General features: G+C 48.8%; 1 protein-coding gene across 2 annotated transcripts; it reads left to right on the forward strand.

Moving 5' to 3' along the window:
• Positions 1–3,831: 3,831 nt before the first annotated feature.
• Positions 3,832–14,905, forward strand: LOC308270141 (keratin, type II cytoskeletal 72-like; the record flags this gene model as incomplete). 2 transcript variants are annotated; one of them, XM_080705866.1, is made up of 9 exons in its annotated part: positions 3,832–4,290; positions 5,790–6,004; positions 8,458–8,518; positions 8,921–9,016; positions 9,769–9,933; positions 10,567–10,692; positions 13,061–13,281; positions 13,916–13,950; positions 14,715–14,905. In XM_080705866.1, 9 exons carry the CDS (start codon positions 3,832–3,834, stop codon positions 14,903–14,905), a joined length of 1,569 nt encoding a protein of 522 aa, XP_080561992.1. The 2 variants fall into 2 exon arrangements, with proteins under 2 accessions (XP_080561992.1, XP_080561993.1); XM_080705867.1 differs by lacking the exon at positions 10,567–10,692.
• Positions 14,906–19,344: the final 4,439 nt, after the last annotated feature.

Here is a 19,344-nt window from a genome sequence, read left to right on the forward strand (position 1 = left end):
TTCAGAAGTTTGTGCCTTCTCTGGGTTCTTCCCTTGGGTCACTATGACTTCACTTAAGGTGTTCTGGATCTCGAGTCAGTAGTATCTCAGACCCCACTACTCCTTTACTGGGTTTTATCACAGAGTCTCTGACCCAGAGAGTCGATAGAGGCTGCTTTAGACTGTGGGGGGTGCCAGGTTGGGTGTTCTCCTATGGTGTGATATCTCTGCCACCGCCCCTCCCCCACTGGGTCAAGTCCCAGGGAGTACAGTACTGGGATTTCTCCTCTGTGGCCCGCAATTTGACTCACTGTTCTTGAGTACACAGATGTAGCTGTACTGGATTCGGTGAATTCTCTGCTGCTTCCGCCGGTGGCAATATGGCGCCGCTGCCACCCCCTCGGCCGTGAGGCTGGCGTATTTCTTCTTGGTTTTGATTTCCACTCTGAATCCCTGCGGTGTGTGCTGAGCTCAGCCACTGGGAGCTTTAGATTTTACCTGCAGTGAGAAATCCCGCCTGGCTGTTCCGCAGTGGCTCACCTCGGCTTGCTGTAGCCGTCCTGGTGAAGTCACCGCTGCCGCCGGCAGTATGGCGCTGCTGCCGTGGCCTCGGGCGTGAGGCCGGTTATCTCCTCTGTGGCTCTGAGCTCTGTTCCCAGTCCGCTTTCTCTCTGGAGCCTGGTGATTTTTTGTTTCTGGTGATGGTGTTTTCTGGCTATGAAAGGTGCTGATTTTGTGGTAATGGAGATTGGTTGTTAGCGGGGCTCTTAAGCCCCGCTTTTCTCGGTCGCCATCTTCCCAAAATGGAATTTTAAAATATGTACAAAATGGAATTTTACTCAGCCATAAAGAAGAACAAAATTATGTCATTTACAGGGAAATGGATGGAACTGGAGAATATCTGATTTTTAAATTTTTTGTGACTGACTAATCTCACTTAGCATAATGTTCTCCATTTCCATCCATTTCCCTGTAAATAACATTTTTTTTTGTGGTACTGGGGATGGAACCCAGGGGCATTCTACCCCTGAGCTACATCCCTAGCCCTATTTTTTTAAAAATTTGAAACAGGCTTTCACTGAGTTACAAAGGGCCTCACAAAGTAGTAGCTGAAGGTGTCTGTAAACCACAATCTTCCTGTCTCAGCCTCCCAAATGATGGGATTATAAGTGTGCACCACCACACCTGGCTAATTTTGTTCTTCTTTATGGCTGAGTAAAATTCCATTGTGTACATATCAAATAGTTTTATAGTCCATTCATTTGTTGATGGACATCTTGGCCAGTTCCATATTTTGGCTATGGTGAATTGTGCAACTATGAACATAGATATGCATGCATTAGTTTGATAGTTTGGTTTCCATTCTTTTGCGTAGATACCCAGAAGTGGTATTGCTGGATCACATGGTAAGTTCATTCCCATTCTTCTGAGGATCCTCCATACTGTTTTCCAAGTGTTTGCACTAATTTGCAATCCCACCAACAATGTATTATAGTTCCTACTTCTCTACATCCTTGCCAACATTTGTTTGTGTTTTGAATGATTGCCATTCTAGTTGGCGTTAGGTGAAATCTCAGGGAAGTTTTGATTTTAAGTACAGAATCCATTCTTACACTTTCCCCCTCCACAACATCAATTAATTTCCCAAGAACTAGTGTTCCAGGGCAAAAAAAACGACCCAGTTTAGCCAGCACAGCTGAAAGTTCCAGCCTGGATGGTTTCATCCATCTTTTGTTGTAGCATGTGGGTTTCAAAGGTAATATTCCAGGCTTAGTTTACCAATCCTGGAGTTGATTTAATCCAAGAACTAAAGGCAGAGGTGGTCACTAGAGCCTGAGGTGACACAGCCAGCTGTTGTCGGAGCAGGTGCCATGAGAACCCCCCACCAGACTCAGCCACCTTTGATCTGCCCACATCCCCAACCATCAGGTGCACCTGACACCTGCATCTGTCATTCTATCTCCCCACCATCTATAATAAAGGAGATCGCAGGGGTTTAGGAGCTTCTGATTCATCCAGCCGGTGAAGCCATCATGGGAAGATAAGAAAACATCATTTTACCTGTTTACTTTCCCCTGGGGCAAAAGAGCTCTGGTCCCAGAGGGAAGAGTGTCTCAGCTTCTTAGATACCTTCCAGAAAAATATAAGCCAATGCTATATATGGGTTCTCTTGTTTTGATAAAAAAATATTTTTTCTTGCTACTTTATTCTCAATGGCTCGAATTAAACTCTTACACTTGAGGAGGAAAAACTGGCTAACATTATAGGGTGGAGGGGAAAGCTCATGAAATAATAAAAAGCATAACCAGGGGTTCTGGAGGGCCTGTTGGTCCTCCGGCTCCCCATCTCCAGAGGGGATGGACAACTGCCCCTCCTTCCAGAGAGCCTCTTCCTCACTGGGACACTCCAGACTACTCTATCTGTCAATCTGCACCTGGCGCCATCCTCACTAGTCATGGATGCCCCCACACTTTGTTCCCCATCGGGCAGACAGCTTGGCTGTTATTATGCCCAGTGGAGGCTGCGTCAGTGAGCTACCCCCAGGTACCATCCAGCCACCCAATGAGGGCCCCGAGAGAAACCACGCTTCAGGGCAAAACTAAGGGCACAGCAGTGAGCCCTGTTCCAAGCACCAGACGGCTTCACAATCATCCCGAATGTTCCTGGGCTCAGGACTGGGAGAGGAGAGACCCTGTCATTTCATGGAATGGAATCATTGCTCAGGACTGAAACACACTGAGAAATGAGGTTGATGGAACATAATCCCACCTGTGGGACAAAGGATGGTGAGGGCTATTTCTAAGAGGAGAGAGGACTTGAAAGTAACTTAAGTTGGAGAAAAGGAAATTGAGTTAGACTGAAGAAAGAGCCTTCAGAGTTTGCGCGGGATGAAATTACAGAATCAGGTCCTTGATTTCGGATCTGAGGAGTTTTTCCCAGACCTTCTTGACCTGTTCCTAATATTAATTCCCAGTTTGATGCTGAATCAGAGATGCTAGATTAGCAATGTCTGGACAAGAGGTTTCTGGGATTGGATAAATGAGTCACTGGTACCATTAAAAGAGAACAAAACCCCAACCAAACAAAAAAAATCTCAGCAAGGAACATTTTCCAAACATGTCTAGAGCCTTTCTTGCTATCTCCCTAGGCCACCTTCTTCCCCCCTCCTGACAAGTATCTCCACTACTCTTTATCCAGAAATGCCTTTCTGGGGAAAACTTTAAGCTCGGGCCCAAAGTGATCCAGCAACTGTGACAAGAGGTCTGGCCTTAAGTCCGTCCCACAGAGGCCCCTAGAAGAGCACAAGCTTCTTCCCGCTGAACGACCTCCTGGGCTCTTGGGAGAGGCTGTCCTCTTCCAGAGGCCTGGGAAGGAAGGAGGGGGCAGGATTAGGGAGACTGTCTGGAATATCCTTGACCCTGTCCATGCACTGCTGAGGCAGAGCCGGCCTCACGTGCCACACCCCCCAGACCAGACCCGCTGGAATACTCCACTGAAGAGCTTGGCGTGATGACCCCAGTAATTGGAGGGCAGCAAGCAGAGATATGGTAGCTAATTATTATAATGCAAGAGGTAAGCAAAGAAAATGCAGGGTGCAGGACCATTTTATAGGGGATTCATGGAGAGTTTAGGTGGAAGAGACAAAAATCTTGGAGAGTGGATAGTAATTTCCTAAATGAAGAACCCAAGGGGCTCCGAGTGACCTAAAAGGTGTGCCCAACATACAAATTAGGCTGACTCCAGCCTGCCGGCAGCACAGCACTATTTAAGGGGCTCGCCTGGGGAGAGTGCAGCTGTCCCCTCCACCTCGCCTGCTGCCCCGCCTGCACTGCCTAGCCTGTCCTCACCAGCATGAGCCGCCAGCTGACCCTCTACCCCGGCGGGGAGCGTCTGGGCTTCAGCGGCTGCTCAGCAGTCATCTCTGGCCGGTTCAGCAACAGCCGCGCATCTTTCAGGGCTGGGGTCAAGGGCTCTGCCAGTTTTGGGAGCAAGAGCCTCTTCTGTGTGGGGGGCGGCCGGCGCCTGGCACTCAGCGCTGCAGCAGGGCGCAGCGGTGGCTACTCTCTGGGTCATGGGGGCGTGAGTGGTGGCCGCCCTGGTGGCTTCGTGGGCACTGTTTTTGGCAGCGCTGGACTGGGACCCACGTGTCCATCCGTGTGCCCTCCTGGAGGCATCCCCCAGGTCATCGTCAACAAGAGTCTCCTGGCTCCCCTCAACCTGGAGCTGGACCCCAAAATCCAGAAAGTGTGTGCCCAGGAGCGGGAGCAGATCAAGGCGCTGAACAACCGGTTCGCCACCTTCATTGACAAGGTGGGTCCTCGAGCATCTCCCTGTCTCTGCACTGGCACCCCAGCACACAGCATACCTGGCTCTGCTGGGCGTGAACTGGGCCAGGTTAATACCTCTCCAAGTCTCCCCCTCCTCATCTGCAAATGTAGAAGTGGATCTGACCCCGGTGGGTTGTAATGAGGATCATGGAGGATGTTTATAGTGCTAGAGCATTGCCTGGTAAATACTCCTGATGAAAGAGAGCCTCATTATCCCTTATGTGGGTCAAGACCCTGGGAAGGGAGCGTGTGCCTAGAGACAAAGACCTATGCTGTGGATCCCAGCATCAGACAAGACGGGGACTCACATCCAGGACAGGGACCCTAGAGGGACACAGACAGGGAATGTCACGGGGCTTGTGAATGGAGACGGAATTGAAAGGTGGCAGAGGAGTAGTTGTATAAGCCAGGAAGGTTTCTAGAGGAGGTGAGAGAAAAGAGTTGGAAAATTGGAGGGCCTGGTAGAGAGGACATTTGGAAGGAAGGCTTGTCAAGTTAAGAATGTGTGATGTGTGTTAGAGGACGGTGTTCAGAAATGGGGCGCCAGGAAGGATGTCTCTGGAGGCTCAGTGGCAGTGAGCCCAGCGATGGGGAGGTGACAGTGGGCTTGTCTTGCTTTCACTGGGGAAGCAGGTCTAGACCATAAGTGGCCATGAGGGACATAGCAATGTCAACAACAGCTGACATCTCTGAAGGCATTACTTGGCCCTGGTGCTATTCCAAGTGACACAAAAATGAATGAAAACTGATCATTCTGTCATTATTCGGCCTTGCAGATGGAGAAACTAAGACATCAGGGGGCTAAGAAATGTGCCAAGTTGATAGAGCAGTCTGGTGGACCGTGCACCTCACCATTTGTCTAGGGAGTGGAGTGAGCAGCTGGAGGGAAGAGTCCAAGAGAGAGGGAGGAACACAGCTACTGCTTGGGAGGACCTGGGCCACCCCTCCCTGACTGAGTGCATTGTCCCAGCATGTGTTTTCTCTGTTGCATTAGAGATAGGTGACAAGAGGAGGGCTGGTGAGCAACAGAGGGCTGGAAATGGAAGGAATCTTGTAAAGATGTGCGAAGCCACTTTGAACAATAAGAAAACCAACCAACCAACCAACCAACCAACCAACCAACCAACCAACCAACCAAGAGCAATTTAGGCTCCAGGAGAGAAGGAGTATCCTAACCACCAGTGTGGTTTTCCAGTGACCTTCCCAGTGCCTGTATCTTCTCTGTTCCACATTTCCCAGCATCTGTAGCAGGAGAAACCACCTCAGTCACATGAAAACTCACTGAGGCAGAGGCGGATGACACCACTGCTTAAGCTCACCTCCTGATTTCTTTTTGACTGGCCCTTACTTCTTGTCTTAGAGACCCAGATGAGCATGTTCCTCTGGCTGGACCCATCCTCCATGGAGTTTGGCTCCTTCCTGCCCCACTCCCGAGAGGCAACAGCATGAGTTCTCTGAACCATGACCACCTTTGGGTTCCAGGTGCGGTTCCTAGAGCAGCAGAACCAAGTGCTGGAGACCAAATGGGAGCTGCTGCAGCAGCTGGACCTGAACAACTGCAAGAACAGCCTGGAGCCCATTCATGAGAGCTACATCAGCAGCCTGCAGAAGAAGGCAGAGTCACTGTCCGCTGACAGGGTGAGGCTGGAGTCGGAGCTGCGTAACTTGCGGGACGTGGTGGAGGACAACAAGAAGAGGTGAGTGGGAGGCAGAGAGTGAGCCACCGCACAGTCTGAGTGCAGATAAGGTTTCAGTTCCAAGCCAGAAAATTTGCCTTCTTAGATCCTTTGCTGAGACCATTGCTGTTTCCTTTCCACAAAGAAGGGAGACATCCAAATGGAACAGGACTTAGGAAAACAACGATCTCTCCAGAATAGTGTCCTGGATTGTAGGATTTGTTTATTCAATTTCTAGCATTGAAAATGCAGACACGGGGGAAAGAATTGGCTCAAAACCAGGTGGACAACCCAAATGGCTTTGTAGTTCTTCTTGAGTGGGTTTTCTATAGCAGTTCCCAGAACACGAGGCACTCTACCAATTTTAAAACTAAGAAAAAATAAAATTTAAAAATGTATCTCATGTTAGAGCATATGCATGCTGTGGAATCCTATTTTTAAAGAGAATAATTGTGAGTGAGTTTGGAATCAGATTGTGTCTCCTGATTTGAGCCAAGAACGAGAGAGTAAAATATCTAGATTCAGTATGACAGTTAGTTTGGAAGTTTCTTCCAGGTACTAGGATTTCGAGAAATAGGTGGCTTCTTCCACAATTCCAGGGGCCAGAGGTGGTCAGAGCTGAATTCTTCCTCTTGCTCCACATTCAATGTGCCTGTTCATCCCCTCCCCCCCTTTTTTTTAGTACTGAGGATTAAACAAGGGGCATTAATACCTCTGAGCTACATCCTCAGGCAGGCCTATTTTTTATTTTATTTTTATTTTTATTTTATTTTTTATTGAAGTAGGGTCTCACTAAATGGTTGAGGATATTGCTAAATTGGCATGCCTGGCCTGATGACTGAGATCCTCCTGTCTCAGCCTCCCAAGTACTGGGATTATAGGCATGTACCATCACGTCTAACTTGTCTATCCCTACTTATGCCACTTCCATGACATAATTTTATTGCAATGTAATATATTTTTATGCCTTTAAGTTTTTTATTGACTTTCCTACTTAATATAAAATATGCATGTAACTCAAAATTTTATGTTTTGTGACCACGAGTTTTCAAATGTTTAAAGATTTGTCCTAGCCAGGCGTGGTGGCGCACGCTTGTAATCCCCGCGCTTGGTAGGCAGAGACAGGAGGATAGCGCAGGTTCGAAGCCAGCCGCGTGCGCTGGCTTAGGAGACCCTGTTTCCAAATAAAAATGTAAAAATAGGTCTGGGAGTGTAGCCCGGAGGTAGAAGGGCTTCCAGGGACCAGTACCACCAAAAAAAAAAAAAAAAAAAAAAAATTTGTCCTTGGTTATACAAACAGCAAAATATGTTACTAATTTTATTAAATAAGTATTAAATATATAAAGTAAACAAAAGTTAGAGATGCATTTTAGTAAATTGAATAGAGCCATTTTACCATCTAGCCTAGCTATCCCTGAATATTTGTTGATTCTTGTTAGAATGAATAGTATTCTAGCCCTATCTACTTTTTTCATTTTTGTGAAAAGTGTTCAGTTTTCTAAATGCTTTTCCTACTTCCTTTCCTTTCTTCCATTGCATTTAATATTTTCTAACATACTATATAGCTAATGGATTGATTTTTTATCATTTGTCTTTCTCTGCTTCATAAGGACAGAATTACTTTTTAGTCTTGTTCAGTTATCTCTAAGTACCTACAAAGTACCCCATACTAAACATATATTTCTTAGACAAATGATCACATGTCAAAACTACAGATCTATAATTTATCTCCTCAGTCTACAATATATCGGTGTGAAGAACATCTCAGTCCCACCCAAAAACTGTTTCTAAAACCTTGCTTCACCTCAAACAGAAATATGTATAAGTAATGAGTATCAGCCAGGTGTGGTGGTTCATGCCTATAAACCCAGTATTTGGAAGGATGAGCTGAAAAGATTACAGGTTCAAAGACAGCCTTAACAATGTACAGAGACTCTCAGCAATCTAGCAAGATCCTGTTTCAAAACAAAAAATAAAAAAGGGCTAGGAGTGTAACTTGGAGGTGGAGTATCCCTAGGTTCAATCCTTAGTAACACAGAAGGGAGGAAAGAAGGAAGGAAGGAAGAAAGGGAGGGAGGGAGGAAGGAAGGAAGGAAGGAAAGAAGGAAGGAAAGGGGTATTATATATAGTTCAAAGATGAGAACAGTCCTTTTGCTTTTGGTGCCTGGGAGGCTTTGCCACCTGGGCCACAGCACCATATTAAGGGGTGGGGGTACACCTTTTTGCTGTAACAGGAGTGGCTGATTGTGACAGGGAGGTGGGACATAGAATCTACATGATGTCCCATCACGAGTACTTCTCAAGTAAATAATTTTAGGGCCGGCTGCATATTAACTGGGAAGCTGGAAACGGACTCCTTTGAGCCTCTTCTTGCCCATATCCTTCTTGGCACAGGGAGATCACTGATTGCTCAGTGAGGTTTGCAGAACTGAATTATCCAATGGCGATGCTGTCTTCTCTCTCGCCCGACACAGGTTCGAGGTGGAGATTAACAGACGCACTGCTGCTGAAAATGAGTTTGTGATGTTGAAGAAAGTAAGAGGGGCACAGTCATGGCTGGAAGAAGCTGAGAGGGGCCCTCCAGCCACCTGGCACAGTGACGTGTATAGGATGAGGAAAGGGACCCTCTAGGTCTCTCAGTTGCTTGGGCAGGGGAGACTGCGATGCTAACTTTTCAGCTCCTCCCTCCAAGTCCCTTGCCCGGGCCACCTGCCTCTCCCAGAATCTTCCAGCTTAAAATTCGGGTATTTTACTGCACTCTGGTGTAGCTGTCGCACTGCTTATGAATTTCTTGCTTTTAGGGTTTGGGCCATTATCAAAGTGTAAGGGGAGGGAAGTGGAGATCCAGGGAGCTGAGGCTCTTTGTTGCAGGGGTGGGCAGGGCAAGGGAGGCAGCTGGGCCTTCTTGGGGCAGCCTGACTGTCTCCTGTACCCCAGGACGTGGATGCAGCCTACATGAACAAGGTAGAGCTCCAGGCCAAGGTGGACTCCTTGACCAACGATATCAAATTCTTCAAGGGCCTCTATGAAGGGGTAAGGATGTGGCTGACCTCTCTCGCACGGGCTGCTCCTCTTGCAGGTGGCTTCTGACCTGTGGTCTGGATGGTTCATTGATGGTTTATTGGAAAGAGAAGCCTTTCATTTCAGTGTAGATGACATTTGCTGAGGCCCTAGTGGGCAAAGCAATGGCCTGGGCTTTGAGGAGACCATGAGAGAGGAAATGACTCCTGTTCCCCAGGATTTCAAGGCCTGGTAGGAAAAACAATATGCAGAGGCACTTTGGGGAAGGCAGAGGATGGCGTGGCGTGATGAATCCTGCCAGCATGGTCAGGGCAGACTCCTGGAGACAGGAGGGAGATTTCAGTGGGTGCTGGGAGGGCCATGGCATTCCAACCTGAAGGAGCAGAAAGTGAAGATTTATAAGTGGTGTATGGAAGAAGGAGGGCCATGGAGGGAAGTAGATGCCAGAGAAGGCAAAGATGGCAGGTGACCTCTGGAGGCCTGAAGAGTTGAGGAGTGGTTCTCTGGGGAAAGCTGGCGTTTCTGGGTTTGGAGGAAGAGAATGTGGAAGGATGGGGGAGTCCTGGGTACATGGAAAAGAGAGTAGTCCCAGGGGCTGGGGTTGCAACTCAAGGTGCCATCCTCATGCCTGGCAGCCACTGGTACTGAGGCAGAGTTCCAGTTCTGAGGAAGGCAGGACGTGCAGCAAGGAATTTGCTCAGGGAGGATCTGGAAAAGCAATCTCCTCACAGGGAGCCTCTAACTGCTCCCTCCCTGTCTTCTAGGAGATCGCTCAGATGCAGTCCCATATCAGCGACACATCCGTCGTCCTGTCCATGGACAATAACCGGCAGCTGAACCTGGACAGCATAATTGATGAAGTTAGAAACCAGTATGAGGACATCGCCCTGAAGAGCAAGGTGGAGGCTGAGGCGCTGTACCAGGACAAGGTGAGCTGGGTGCCAGGTACGCTGAAGCCCAATAACCAGAGCTAGTGCTCTGTTGACACACACGCATATGTGCACCTGCGAGCATGCACATGTGCATGTATGTGCTTATGTAAGCATGTATATGCATGTGTATGTGCTTTCATGTGTAGTTTATGTGCTTGTATTCATGTGTGTGCATGTATGCATACTCAGGCTCAATGGAGACCTCCTCTGTCTTGGAGTTGGGCTTAGTGAAAATGTCTCCATGTGGTCCAGGGAGATCAACCATGTGTTGGGTAGAGATGGGGCTTAGCTCTCCCCTGCCATGGCACTTGTCTGCCTGCTGAGGCCATACCAACCACAGTCTTGACAGAACTTTGATCCTGTTTCTATGAATAATCCACATATCTTGGATTTCCTATTTGTTTCCAATTTTGGAAAAATGAGGACAGAAAATTCAAACTCCACTATGGCTCTCACATTTGAGAATCCAAAGGGTCCTATTGAAGCAGGGCAGGCCCCTTCCTGTTCAAGAGAGAAGGGTTGTTTGCCTCCTCCTGCTTCAATGATGATAATGCACGTGGGCTCCTCCTGTGAGAGCACTCCTCGTGGTGAATTCTTACCACGCTCTGCTTCTCTTGTCATCTAACTCAGATCCAGGAGCTGCAGGTCACAGCAGGCCAGCATGGGAATGACCTCAAACTCACCAAGGCAGAGATCTCGGAACTCAACCGGCTGGTCCAGAGGATCCACTCAGAGATAGGGAACGTGAAGAAGCAGGTGTGTTCTGTGAAATGAGTCAGTGAGTGGGGAATTATTGAGCTCCAACCTGGCCAAGACAAAACATGAAAAAGGGTCTTTATTTAGATACTTATAACTCATCAGGAGGGGAGGATCCAAGCACATGCGGCATGATAGGGCAGTCTACACACTGTAAGTGCTGTGGGAATCAAGGGAGGTTAGAGGTTTATGAGGACTTGAGGGAAGCTTTCTGCAGAAGCTGGGATGACACTGGGATGGGGGGCAAAAGGGACAGGAAAAGGCGTCCAGGTGAAGGAGCTGACGGGTGTGATGGGTGGGTAGGGATGTGCACGGCACACATGCAGGGAGGAGGGCTGCTTACCTACAGCAGAAGTTCTGCTGAGCAACAAGGGTGGCCGAGAGCAGAGGAAACCACTAGGTAGGAATAGACAACCTAGGCAGCCTTCCACGCCAGGTATCATGCCAGCTACCTGTGCAGTAGTTCAAAGGGAGCCATTTTCAGGTTTCATATAATTGTTTCTTGTTGGAAGGAGAATCTGTGGTCGGTTTGGGAACAGAATGGGGAAGAAACAGCCTTGACCCTAGACTCAGTTCAGGGCCCTGCACTGGTGTGGGCCTTCCCTGCCGTGTTTGTAGGGTGCTGCATTCAGCTCATCCCCTTTGGGAGCACATGGCTGGGAGCACATCTGTGGTTCCAAGGCCAGCAAGGCCATGAGTTTCCCAAAGTTTGTGGGGGCCAGTGCAAGGCTCTAAGCTGCCCAGGAAGGTCAAGTTGCCCCAGTTCCTTGCCTTCCTCTCCATCTCTCCACCCTGGTGTGAGTCTTTGTGCGTGCATGCATGTGTGTGTATGTGTGTGTGCATGCACACACACACACACACACACACACACACACACACACACACTCTACTATTCCTCTGTGTAGTAGACTCATGACCCTGGGAAGAAGAAAGAGCAGCATTAAATAAGAACTTATGGTGCTTTGGTTTGATCAAGATCTGTACAAATGCAAGAGCCACACATGGCATTGAAGTTCCCTCAGTTCCATGATGGTGTCTAGCTGATAAAATGCTGTGTGCTCATAGCTGGATGAAGTTATACAGAAGTGATGTTTTTGGAGTCAGAATGTCTCAGACTCAAAAGCTTCCTTTGAGTGCCCTAAGCCAGGGGCTTCCCTGCCCTTCTTACCCCTCCCACCAAAGAAGCAGCCCATGGGTTCACATCAGAGTCTCTTGGGATTTGGTGTCCCTAAAATCCATGTGACATTGGTTTCAAAGAATGCTAACAGCCCATGCCCTCTCAACTCATACTGCATTCACAGGCTCATCTTTTGATGTCCCCTGGGTTCAGTTTGGGGGCTCTTGGTCAGTGAAAAAGAGAAGAACACAGTTGGACTAAATTCAAGTGTCAGAGTTTATTGCTATCCCCTGAATGATTAGCCCTCCACAGTCCTGAGGGTGAGACGTGGTTTTCAGTGGTGTGGTCAGGCCACCACATTCTGAACATCTATCTCCTCAAGGCTGTGAGCTACTGGCCCCAAACACCATGGGAATTGGCAGTATTGGGAGCTGCCTAGAAGAGGAGGATGGAGCCAGTTGGATAACACTCTAGAAGTCCATTTAACTCCTGGATTGGCTGCTGCTTTCCTTGATGTGAAGCAAACTTGCCTTGATAGAAACAAAATATCCCAGGAAAAAAAAGCGTGGTGCTTAGATTCCATCAAACCTTAGCTGTGTGAACAAAACACACCCAGACTAAATGACTCAAGAAGCCCCCAGGGGCTTTCCCAGGCCTGTAAGCACGCCACCCCCCTGGCAGTGTCCTCCAGCAGATCTGTGATGTCAATTAACAGCAGAAGTTTTTTGCCTGTAAAAAGTGTGTGTTACAAAAAAAAAAAAAAAAAAAGCATCTTTTGAACTTGTCCTTGCCTTTGGGACTTTTGGGAGCCAGACTCTAAATGTGGCAGGCTTATTAGAAAGATATTTTATTAACAGCAACTTTATTAGCCCCTATTTTTTCTCACAATTTATAGGATCTCCTGCGAAAGTCTGTACCCTGCAGAGCTGTGTCTAGATATCTGGAGACTTTTATTTTTCCAGGATTTGTATTAGAATCTTACAGTTGGCAGTTCAGTCCAGGGAGAAGCCCAGGGCCACATACCTATCTTCTCAGTGCCTTTCTACTTTCACGTGAGCTGGGGTGACTGTACCTGGAGTTAGGAAGGGATGGACTCACCTTTAAGGATGTCTAAAGTTGAATCAACTAAAAGGACCTCAAATCATGTGCTATCTGTCAGGACCACATGAGGGGAGGTGGTCCAGGTAGAATCTCAGAACTCAGTTCTCACTCTAAGTGCTGAATCTGTTTGCACCCTTCCCCCGACCTCAGTGCTCCAACCTGGAGACGGCCATCGCTGATGCTGAGCAGCAGGGTGACTGTGCCCTCAAGGATGCCCGGGCCAAGCTGGAGGAGCTGGAGGGCGCCCTGCAGAAGGCCAAGGAGGAGCTGGCCCGGATGCTCTGCGATCACCAGGAGCTCCTGAGTGTGAAGCTGGCTCTGGACATGGAGATTGCCACCTACCGCAAGCTGCTGGAGGGCGAGGAGAGCAGGTGAGGGCAGATACCTTCTGTCTGGGGCAGTTTTCTTACTCCTCCAGTAGGAAGCCTAAAGGCTAACTGTTAGAGTGTTCAGGTCCCACTGAAATAAAATCATTCAGCAAACAGGCTTGCCAGGAAGTAGGGAAGGCTGAATTTAGACACCAAGAAGGACCAAGTTGAAAAAATTCCAAGGACCTCATAGAACAGAGAGTATTACTGACAGCAGTGTTTGAGAAACAGAGCATCCCCTTGCCCTTCGGGGTGCCTGGCAAGGCAGGGGTAAGATGACTTCCAAGAGTCATCCAAGTTCAGGGTCATTTTCACAAAGCCTGGGGCTCAGAGAGCATGTGGGCCCATTCTTCTTAGTTGTCTAAGACCAGGGGCATGACTAGAGGGGAGTGAGACATGATTATCTCAAACAACAGATAATTCTAAAGCCTCTGATGGTGCAGAATGACTCCCTGGAGCAAGCTTTTCCCTCAGTCCTCCATTTCTTGAGAGGTCCTGCTGGGATGTGGGAAGAAAGGAGGCTGGGGAGGGCTGGGAGGCAAGTTCTGAGAGTAGGGGCTAAAGCACAGGCGTGACTACCTGAGTAGATGGGGCGACTGTTTTTGGAAGATCCACCTGTGTGCTTCTCTCTCCGCAGGATGTCTGGTGAATGCCCCAATTCCATGAGCATTTGTAAGTACCTGCACATGTTGGTTCTTCCTTCAGTCACCTTACCAGAAATCTCAGTCCCTCTTATTCCATGACACAGAACAGAAATCAGAATCACAGAAAGGGTTCAGGGGAGACTTAAGGACAGAAAGGTAGCTGGATTTAATAGCCAAAAGTGATGAATGGAGAACAACAAGATCATGAAATACAAAAGTACAATTTATGAAAAAATCCAGAGATACCCAATAGTGTATAATCCAATGGTCTGACATAAGAACAATGCTTTTGGCTACATTTCTTTCCTGTTGAGGCCAGAACAGCATAAAGACCCTAGATTTCAGGAAAAGAGATTGGAGAGGGGTTGCTGAAAGGCCAAAGAGCTGAAACAACCTCATCCAGGCTGAAGATCTTGGAGAAAGTGCTGGGGAGGTGCAAGGTGTGAGAGACAAGAGATACTCCCAGCAGCCCTTTTAGCATCAGTAGCATCACAAGGCCTCTCTCCATGAAGTGCCTGTCACCATTTGGTCCTATCTCTGGGGAAACTCTCTGATAGAGCCCTGTCTGCTAAGAGCTTAAAGTCTGATTTTGATAAACTGTCACAGACCACTAGGGAAAGGTTAAATATATGGGGCCAAGCACATAGAAAATTAAGCTACATATCAGTGTTCATGAAAGTCTCTTAGTAAATTTTATGGTGGGGTGTGAAGGAGTAACCCGCATGCCCCAGGAGGGGCTCTGGTCAGGGCGTGGGGCTGATGGGGTGGGGGGTCTTCTCTCATCCCTTCCAGCTGTCATCAGCAGCACCAACGCGGGGACCGGAGGGGCCGGCTTCAGCGTGGACTTTGGCGCCTCGAGCAGCTATAGCTACAAACCTGTGGCTGTGGAGGTCAAAACCAAAGGCAGCTGTGGCAGTGAGTTCAAGGAGCCTCTTGCCAAAACCTCAGGCAGCAGCTGTGCGACCAAAAAGACCCCCAGATGACAGGCGGGCAATTGCCCTGTGGGCAGAGGCTGCAGAAGCCATCCTTCTCCTGCTATCCTCCCTGGGCCCCCTCTCAACTATGCAAGTGCTTTGTCTGTTACCATAATCCCAATCCTATCTCCTCTCCCTGTTGTCTCAGTGGGGTGATGCTCTGATGTAGGAAGACTAGTCGCGGGCTATCTCAGTGATCTCCTTCCTGGTTACTTTTCACTGGGTAACTGCCCACTGGCAGAGATTGTGCACAAACCCTGGATGTTTCCCTGCAGCCAACTGCAAGCCCCTCTGCCCGGTGCTTTTCTTGGGCCTTTGTTACCAAGGAGCTCTCTTTGTCCTCTGAATGGGATTGTGTCTGGTTCTCTGCTTCTTCTACAATAAAGGATCAATGTCATTTGTCTTAGTCTGTTTTCTGTTGCTATGACAGAATACCCGAGGCTGGGTAATTTATAAAGAACAGAAGTTTATTTTGGCTTGTCCCGCTGAAGGTCCAAGAGCATGGCTCCAGCATCTCTTTGGCTTCCGGTGAGGGCCTTACACTGCCTCAAGTCATAGCAGAGAAGTGGAAAGGGGAAGCAGGAATGTGTGGATAAAACATGCATACAAGGGAGACGGAGGGGAAATGCCAGACTCACTTTATGACAGTCTGCCCTCAAGAGGACTAATCCAGTCTCTTGAGAAAGATGAATCCATTCCTGAGGGTAGTGACCTCATGACCTAGTCATCCCCAGAGATCCCCCCAATGCTGCCACACTGGGAATCGAATTTCAGTGTGAGTGTTGATGGGAACCAGCCATCTCCAAACCCTGGTGCCACTTGACACTCAGTGTGGAACCGCTCAGGACGTCCACCTTTGCATGGTCTGGCACTCACCTCTGGGCCTCATATGGAGCTGGCTCTGGCCCCGTAGGCACTGGCTGATAGCCGAGCCTGGTAATTTATTACTGATGCTGCTGCCAGGCAGGCCCAGCGGTTCCTGCACAATGGCCTATGGGACAGGCGATAGCAGCCCTGTTTCAGGGAGCGTGCCAGCATTGTCGGAAGTTGGCACTTTGGCCTGGCTTGTCCTCAGGTCCCGAGAGGCCCTGCGTGACCACACTCGCTGCCTGGTCACTGTCGAGTGGCCATTCCTTCTCTCCCCTTACCATCTCACCCTCTGACACCCACTCCCCGGCCCTCCCCTCCCCAGTGGCCCTGATTTCCTCTTGTCCTGGTCAAGTTATTTTCCACTTTCAAATGTGAGGCCTGTATAGAGAGATGCTTAGACATACACCTGCATTTATTGTATATATAAAACACTGGCTCACTCAACAGTGTTTAGTGATCCAGGCATTGTTCAGGCACTAAGGATACTAGGATAAACAAAGTTGGCACAGACCTGTTAGCACTTTCAGTCTAGAGGGAGAGTAAAAATGGGCAGTTAACAAAGCAGTATATAATATGATGTCAAGGTCCATTAACTGCTATAAAGAAAAATTAAGTGCAGCTGGGCATCGTGGCGCATGTCTGTAATCCCAGCATTTGGGAGGTCGAGACAGGAGGATCACAGGTTCAAGACCAGCCTCAGAAACTGAATGAGACTCAGCAGCCTAGTAAAACCCTATTTCAGAACGCAAAATAAAAGAAGGGCTGGGGGTGTTGTTTAGAGGTAGGATGCCTCTGGGTTCAATCCCCAACCCCCCCCCCCCCAATGTCAAGTGGAATAAAAGCTGAGAGATGTAGGGTCTTCTTTTTCAAAATGTACATTTCTGTAAAAATGTTCTGCAGTCAGCACAGTTGATTTAGCAAAATTCTTAAGGGAGAGACTATATTTAATATATAAGCCTAATTCGAGGCTGGTATTCAGGGTGCCCATGACTCCTGGTATTCAGGGTGCCCATGACTCCTGGTATTCAGGGTGCCCATGACTCCTGGTATTCAGGGTGCCCACGACTCCTGGTATTCAGGGTGCCCACGACTCCTTCTACTTATATCTTTCTTTTCATGCCAGGCTTTTCATACCTGTGAGCCTTTCAAATAATGATTTTCTCAGGGATGGATGTTGCCGGGTATGGTGGTGCCCACCTGTAATCCCGGTACTTGGGAGGCTGAGACAGGAAGATTGCAGATTCAAGATGAGCCTCGACAACTAGGGAGACTCTCAGCAACCTGGCAAGACCCTGTTTTTCAAAACTAAAAATAAAATTTAAAAATGAGTGGGAGTAGAGCTTAGAAATATAATGCCTGTGGCTCCAATCCCCAGTACCACACACACAGGTAAGCACAAAAATGATGGGTGTCCATCACTCATTTATTGGAAAGCTGCCCGTCCTCTATGGCCAGGCTGAAGTGCCACCTCCAGTGTTCACCCAGTGCCTCCAGATGGAGTCCATTAATATATCTGGCATGAAATGAGAAGGAATGTTTGAGCAGCTGGCACAATTCCCGCCATTCCCCCACTTCTTTAAGGGAGCAAAGGGGGACCCCGAGAGCTCTGGGAACTACCAGTAGGGTCTGGACACACATCTCAGCATCATCCCCAACCCATGTTATGTTGGTGCCTTGTCTACTTGGTATTGTGACAGCTGCTCACATGTCTGTCCCCTTGCTTCAGAGTCTTCAAGTCTGGCTTCGCATCAGTAGCACTGAACATACATCTGCTGCAGGAATGTGTGGTGAGTCTAGCCCACCAAGGCTGGGGAAAAGGCTCAATTTATACTTATTGTGTATTGATGACTTGGTATGGTAATGACAGAAACACCTCTGTATTAATAAATTAGTGTTCTATGTGCCCTTGTGTGATTAGAGTTTATATAATTTATCACCCAAATTGGGGTCATTTTGTCCTGGATAGATGCTAAATTGGATCCTGGGTCAACAAGCAAAGCCTGTGCGCCAACTGGTCCCCCTGGGGCCGGCATTCTGGCTGAAGAGTCATACTCCTGGCTTCGAATTCTGGTTCTACTTATAGGCTGTGGCCCAGTGTAAAATCCTGACCTTGTAAAGTAGGATTAATACACACTGGCCTTGCTGAGTGCTTCCTGTGTGCCAGGGCTCTTCTCACCCTCTCTGGCAACTCAGCTAATTCTCCTATACTCACCTTATGATGTCCATTTCACTTGCGAGAATCCTGAGGCTCAGAGGCTTCAAGGGCTCACCGGGGCTCACGCAGAGAGGAAATGGCGAGGTGGCCTAGTCTGATTCTGGTGTCTATGGTCCAACACCTCTTTTCCTGTCAAGGAACTCACCGTAGAGGACAGCTGAGAATATGAGCAGAGATCGAGGAGGCAAAATAGAGCCTGGTCTACAACTTGTGCACCTTCGTTGGTGCTGTGGTTACAGCTGCGCATCCCGCACAACAGGGCACGTCTGGGGAAGGTGGAGTGTTCTCACACACACCGAGATGGTAAGGACCAGGTGCTCAGCTGGCGGGAGGAGGCCGTTAACGCGAGGGGTACGAGGCAGCTGCTGCTGTATTGTGTCATGCTGTTTTGCAGTAAACAGTTTTTAATTAGTAGAAATGGTACACTGTAAAATAACAATAAAAGTATGGTCTAATAAACACACAGTCCAGCAACATAGTCGTTTACGACTGTTATCCAGTATCACGCACCATGTGTGATTGTGCGTGCTGTACTTTCCTACAGGCAGCGCAGGAGGCTGTGTACTCCAGCGTCACCATGGACACGTGCGCACTGCCGTGTGCTATGGCGGCTCTGGCATCACAAGGCAGTAGGACCTTTTTTCAGCTCCATGAGAATCTTATGGGACCACCATGGTACAGACCCTCTGCCATTGACCAGAACGCTACGCAGTGTAATGATTACTGCTGGTTTGTAGCCTTCTGCGTTTGTTCATGCCAGAGGTGTGGGGCTCAGCAGTAGGATTTGACCAGAGGCCTGGAGGAGCTGGGCTAAACGAGGGTGGGGGCACTGGGCCTGTTCACTGAAGCGTAGTTCCAACTAGCCACCAGCTGCTCATTTCAGGACAGGGACAAACCCTGCTAGGTGCCTTTATTTTGTGCACACTGCCCTCTGCCTGCAGCTCTGGGTACTGCACTCTGGTCCCTGTGGCCCTGCAGGGAAGCCTTCTACAGGAGGGTGGAGGTGATCCTGGACAGGCTCTGCTGCTGCAGAGCGGCCAGCTGGAGGAGACGCTGTTCGCTCTCTGGCATGCCCAGGCTGGCCCCAGCCTCATGTTGCTCAGGCCCTGGCTCCTGTCCTCCTCCTTCTTTCTGATTTCTCTTACAGGAGGGAGGAGGAGGCAGGAGCAGCTGCCGCTGCCTGAACCTCCTCCCCTCCAGCTAGAGAGTAGGAGGCCTTCAGACAGCTCGTCCTCAATGGGTGCCTGAGAATTTTGGTGCTGATCCAGAAGTCCTGGGAGAAAGACCCTCTGTCATGGTCTCTCGGCAAAGCATATCTCTCCCAAGGTCCACTGGTGCTGCGTACAAACCCCAGCCCCGGCAT

This window comes from Muscardinus avellanarius (genome assembly GCF_963383645.1).
Source record: "Muscardinus avellanarius genome assembly, chromosome: 11".
NCBI lineage: Eukaryota > Metazoa > Chordata > Mammalia > Rodentia > Gliridae > Muscardinus > Muscardinus avellanarius.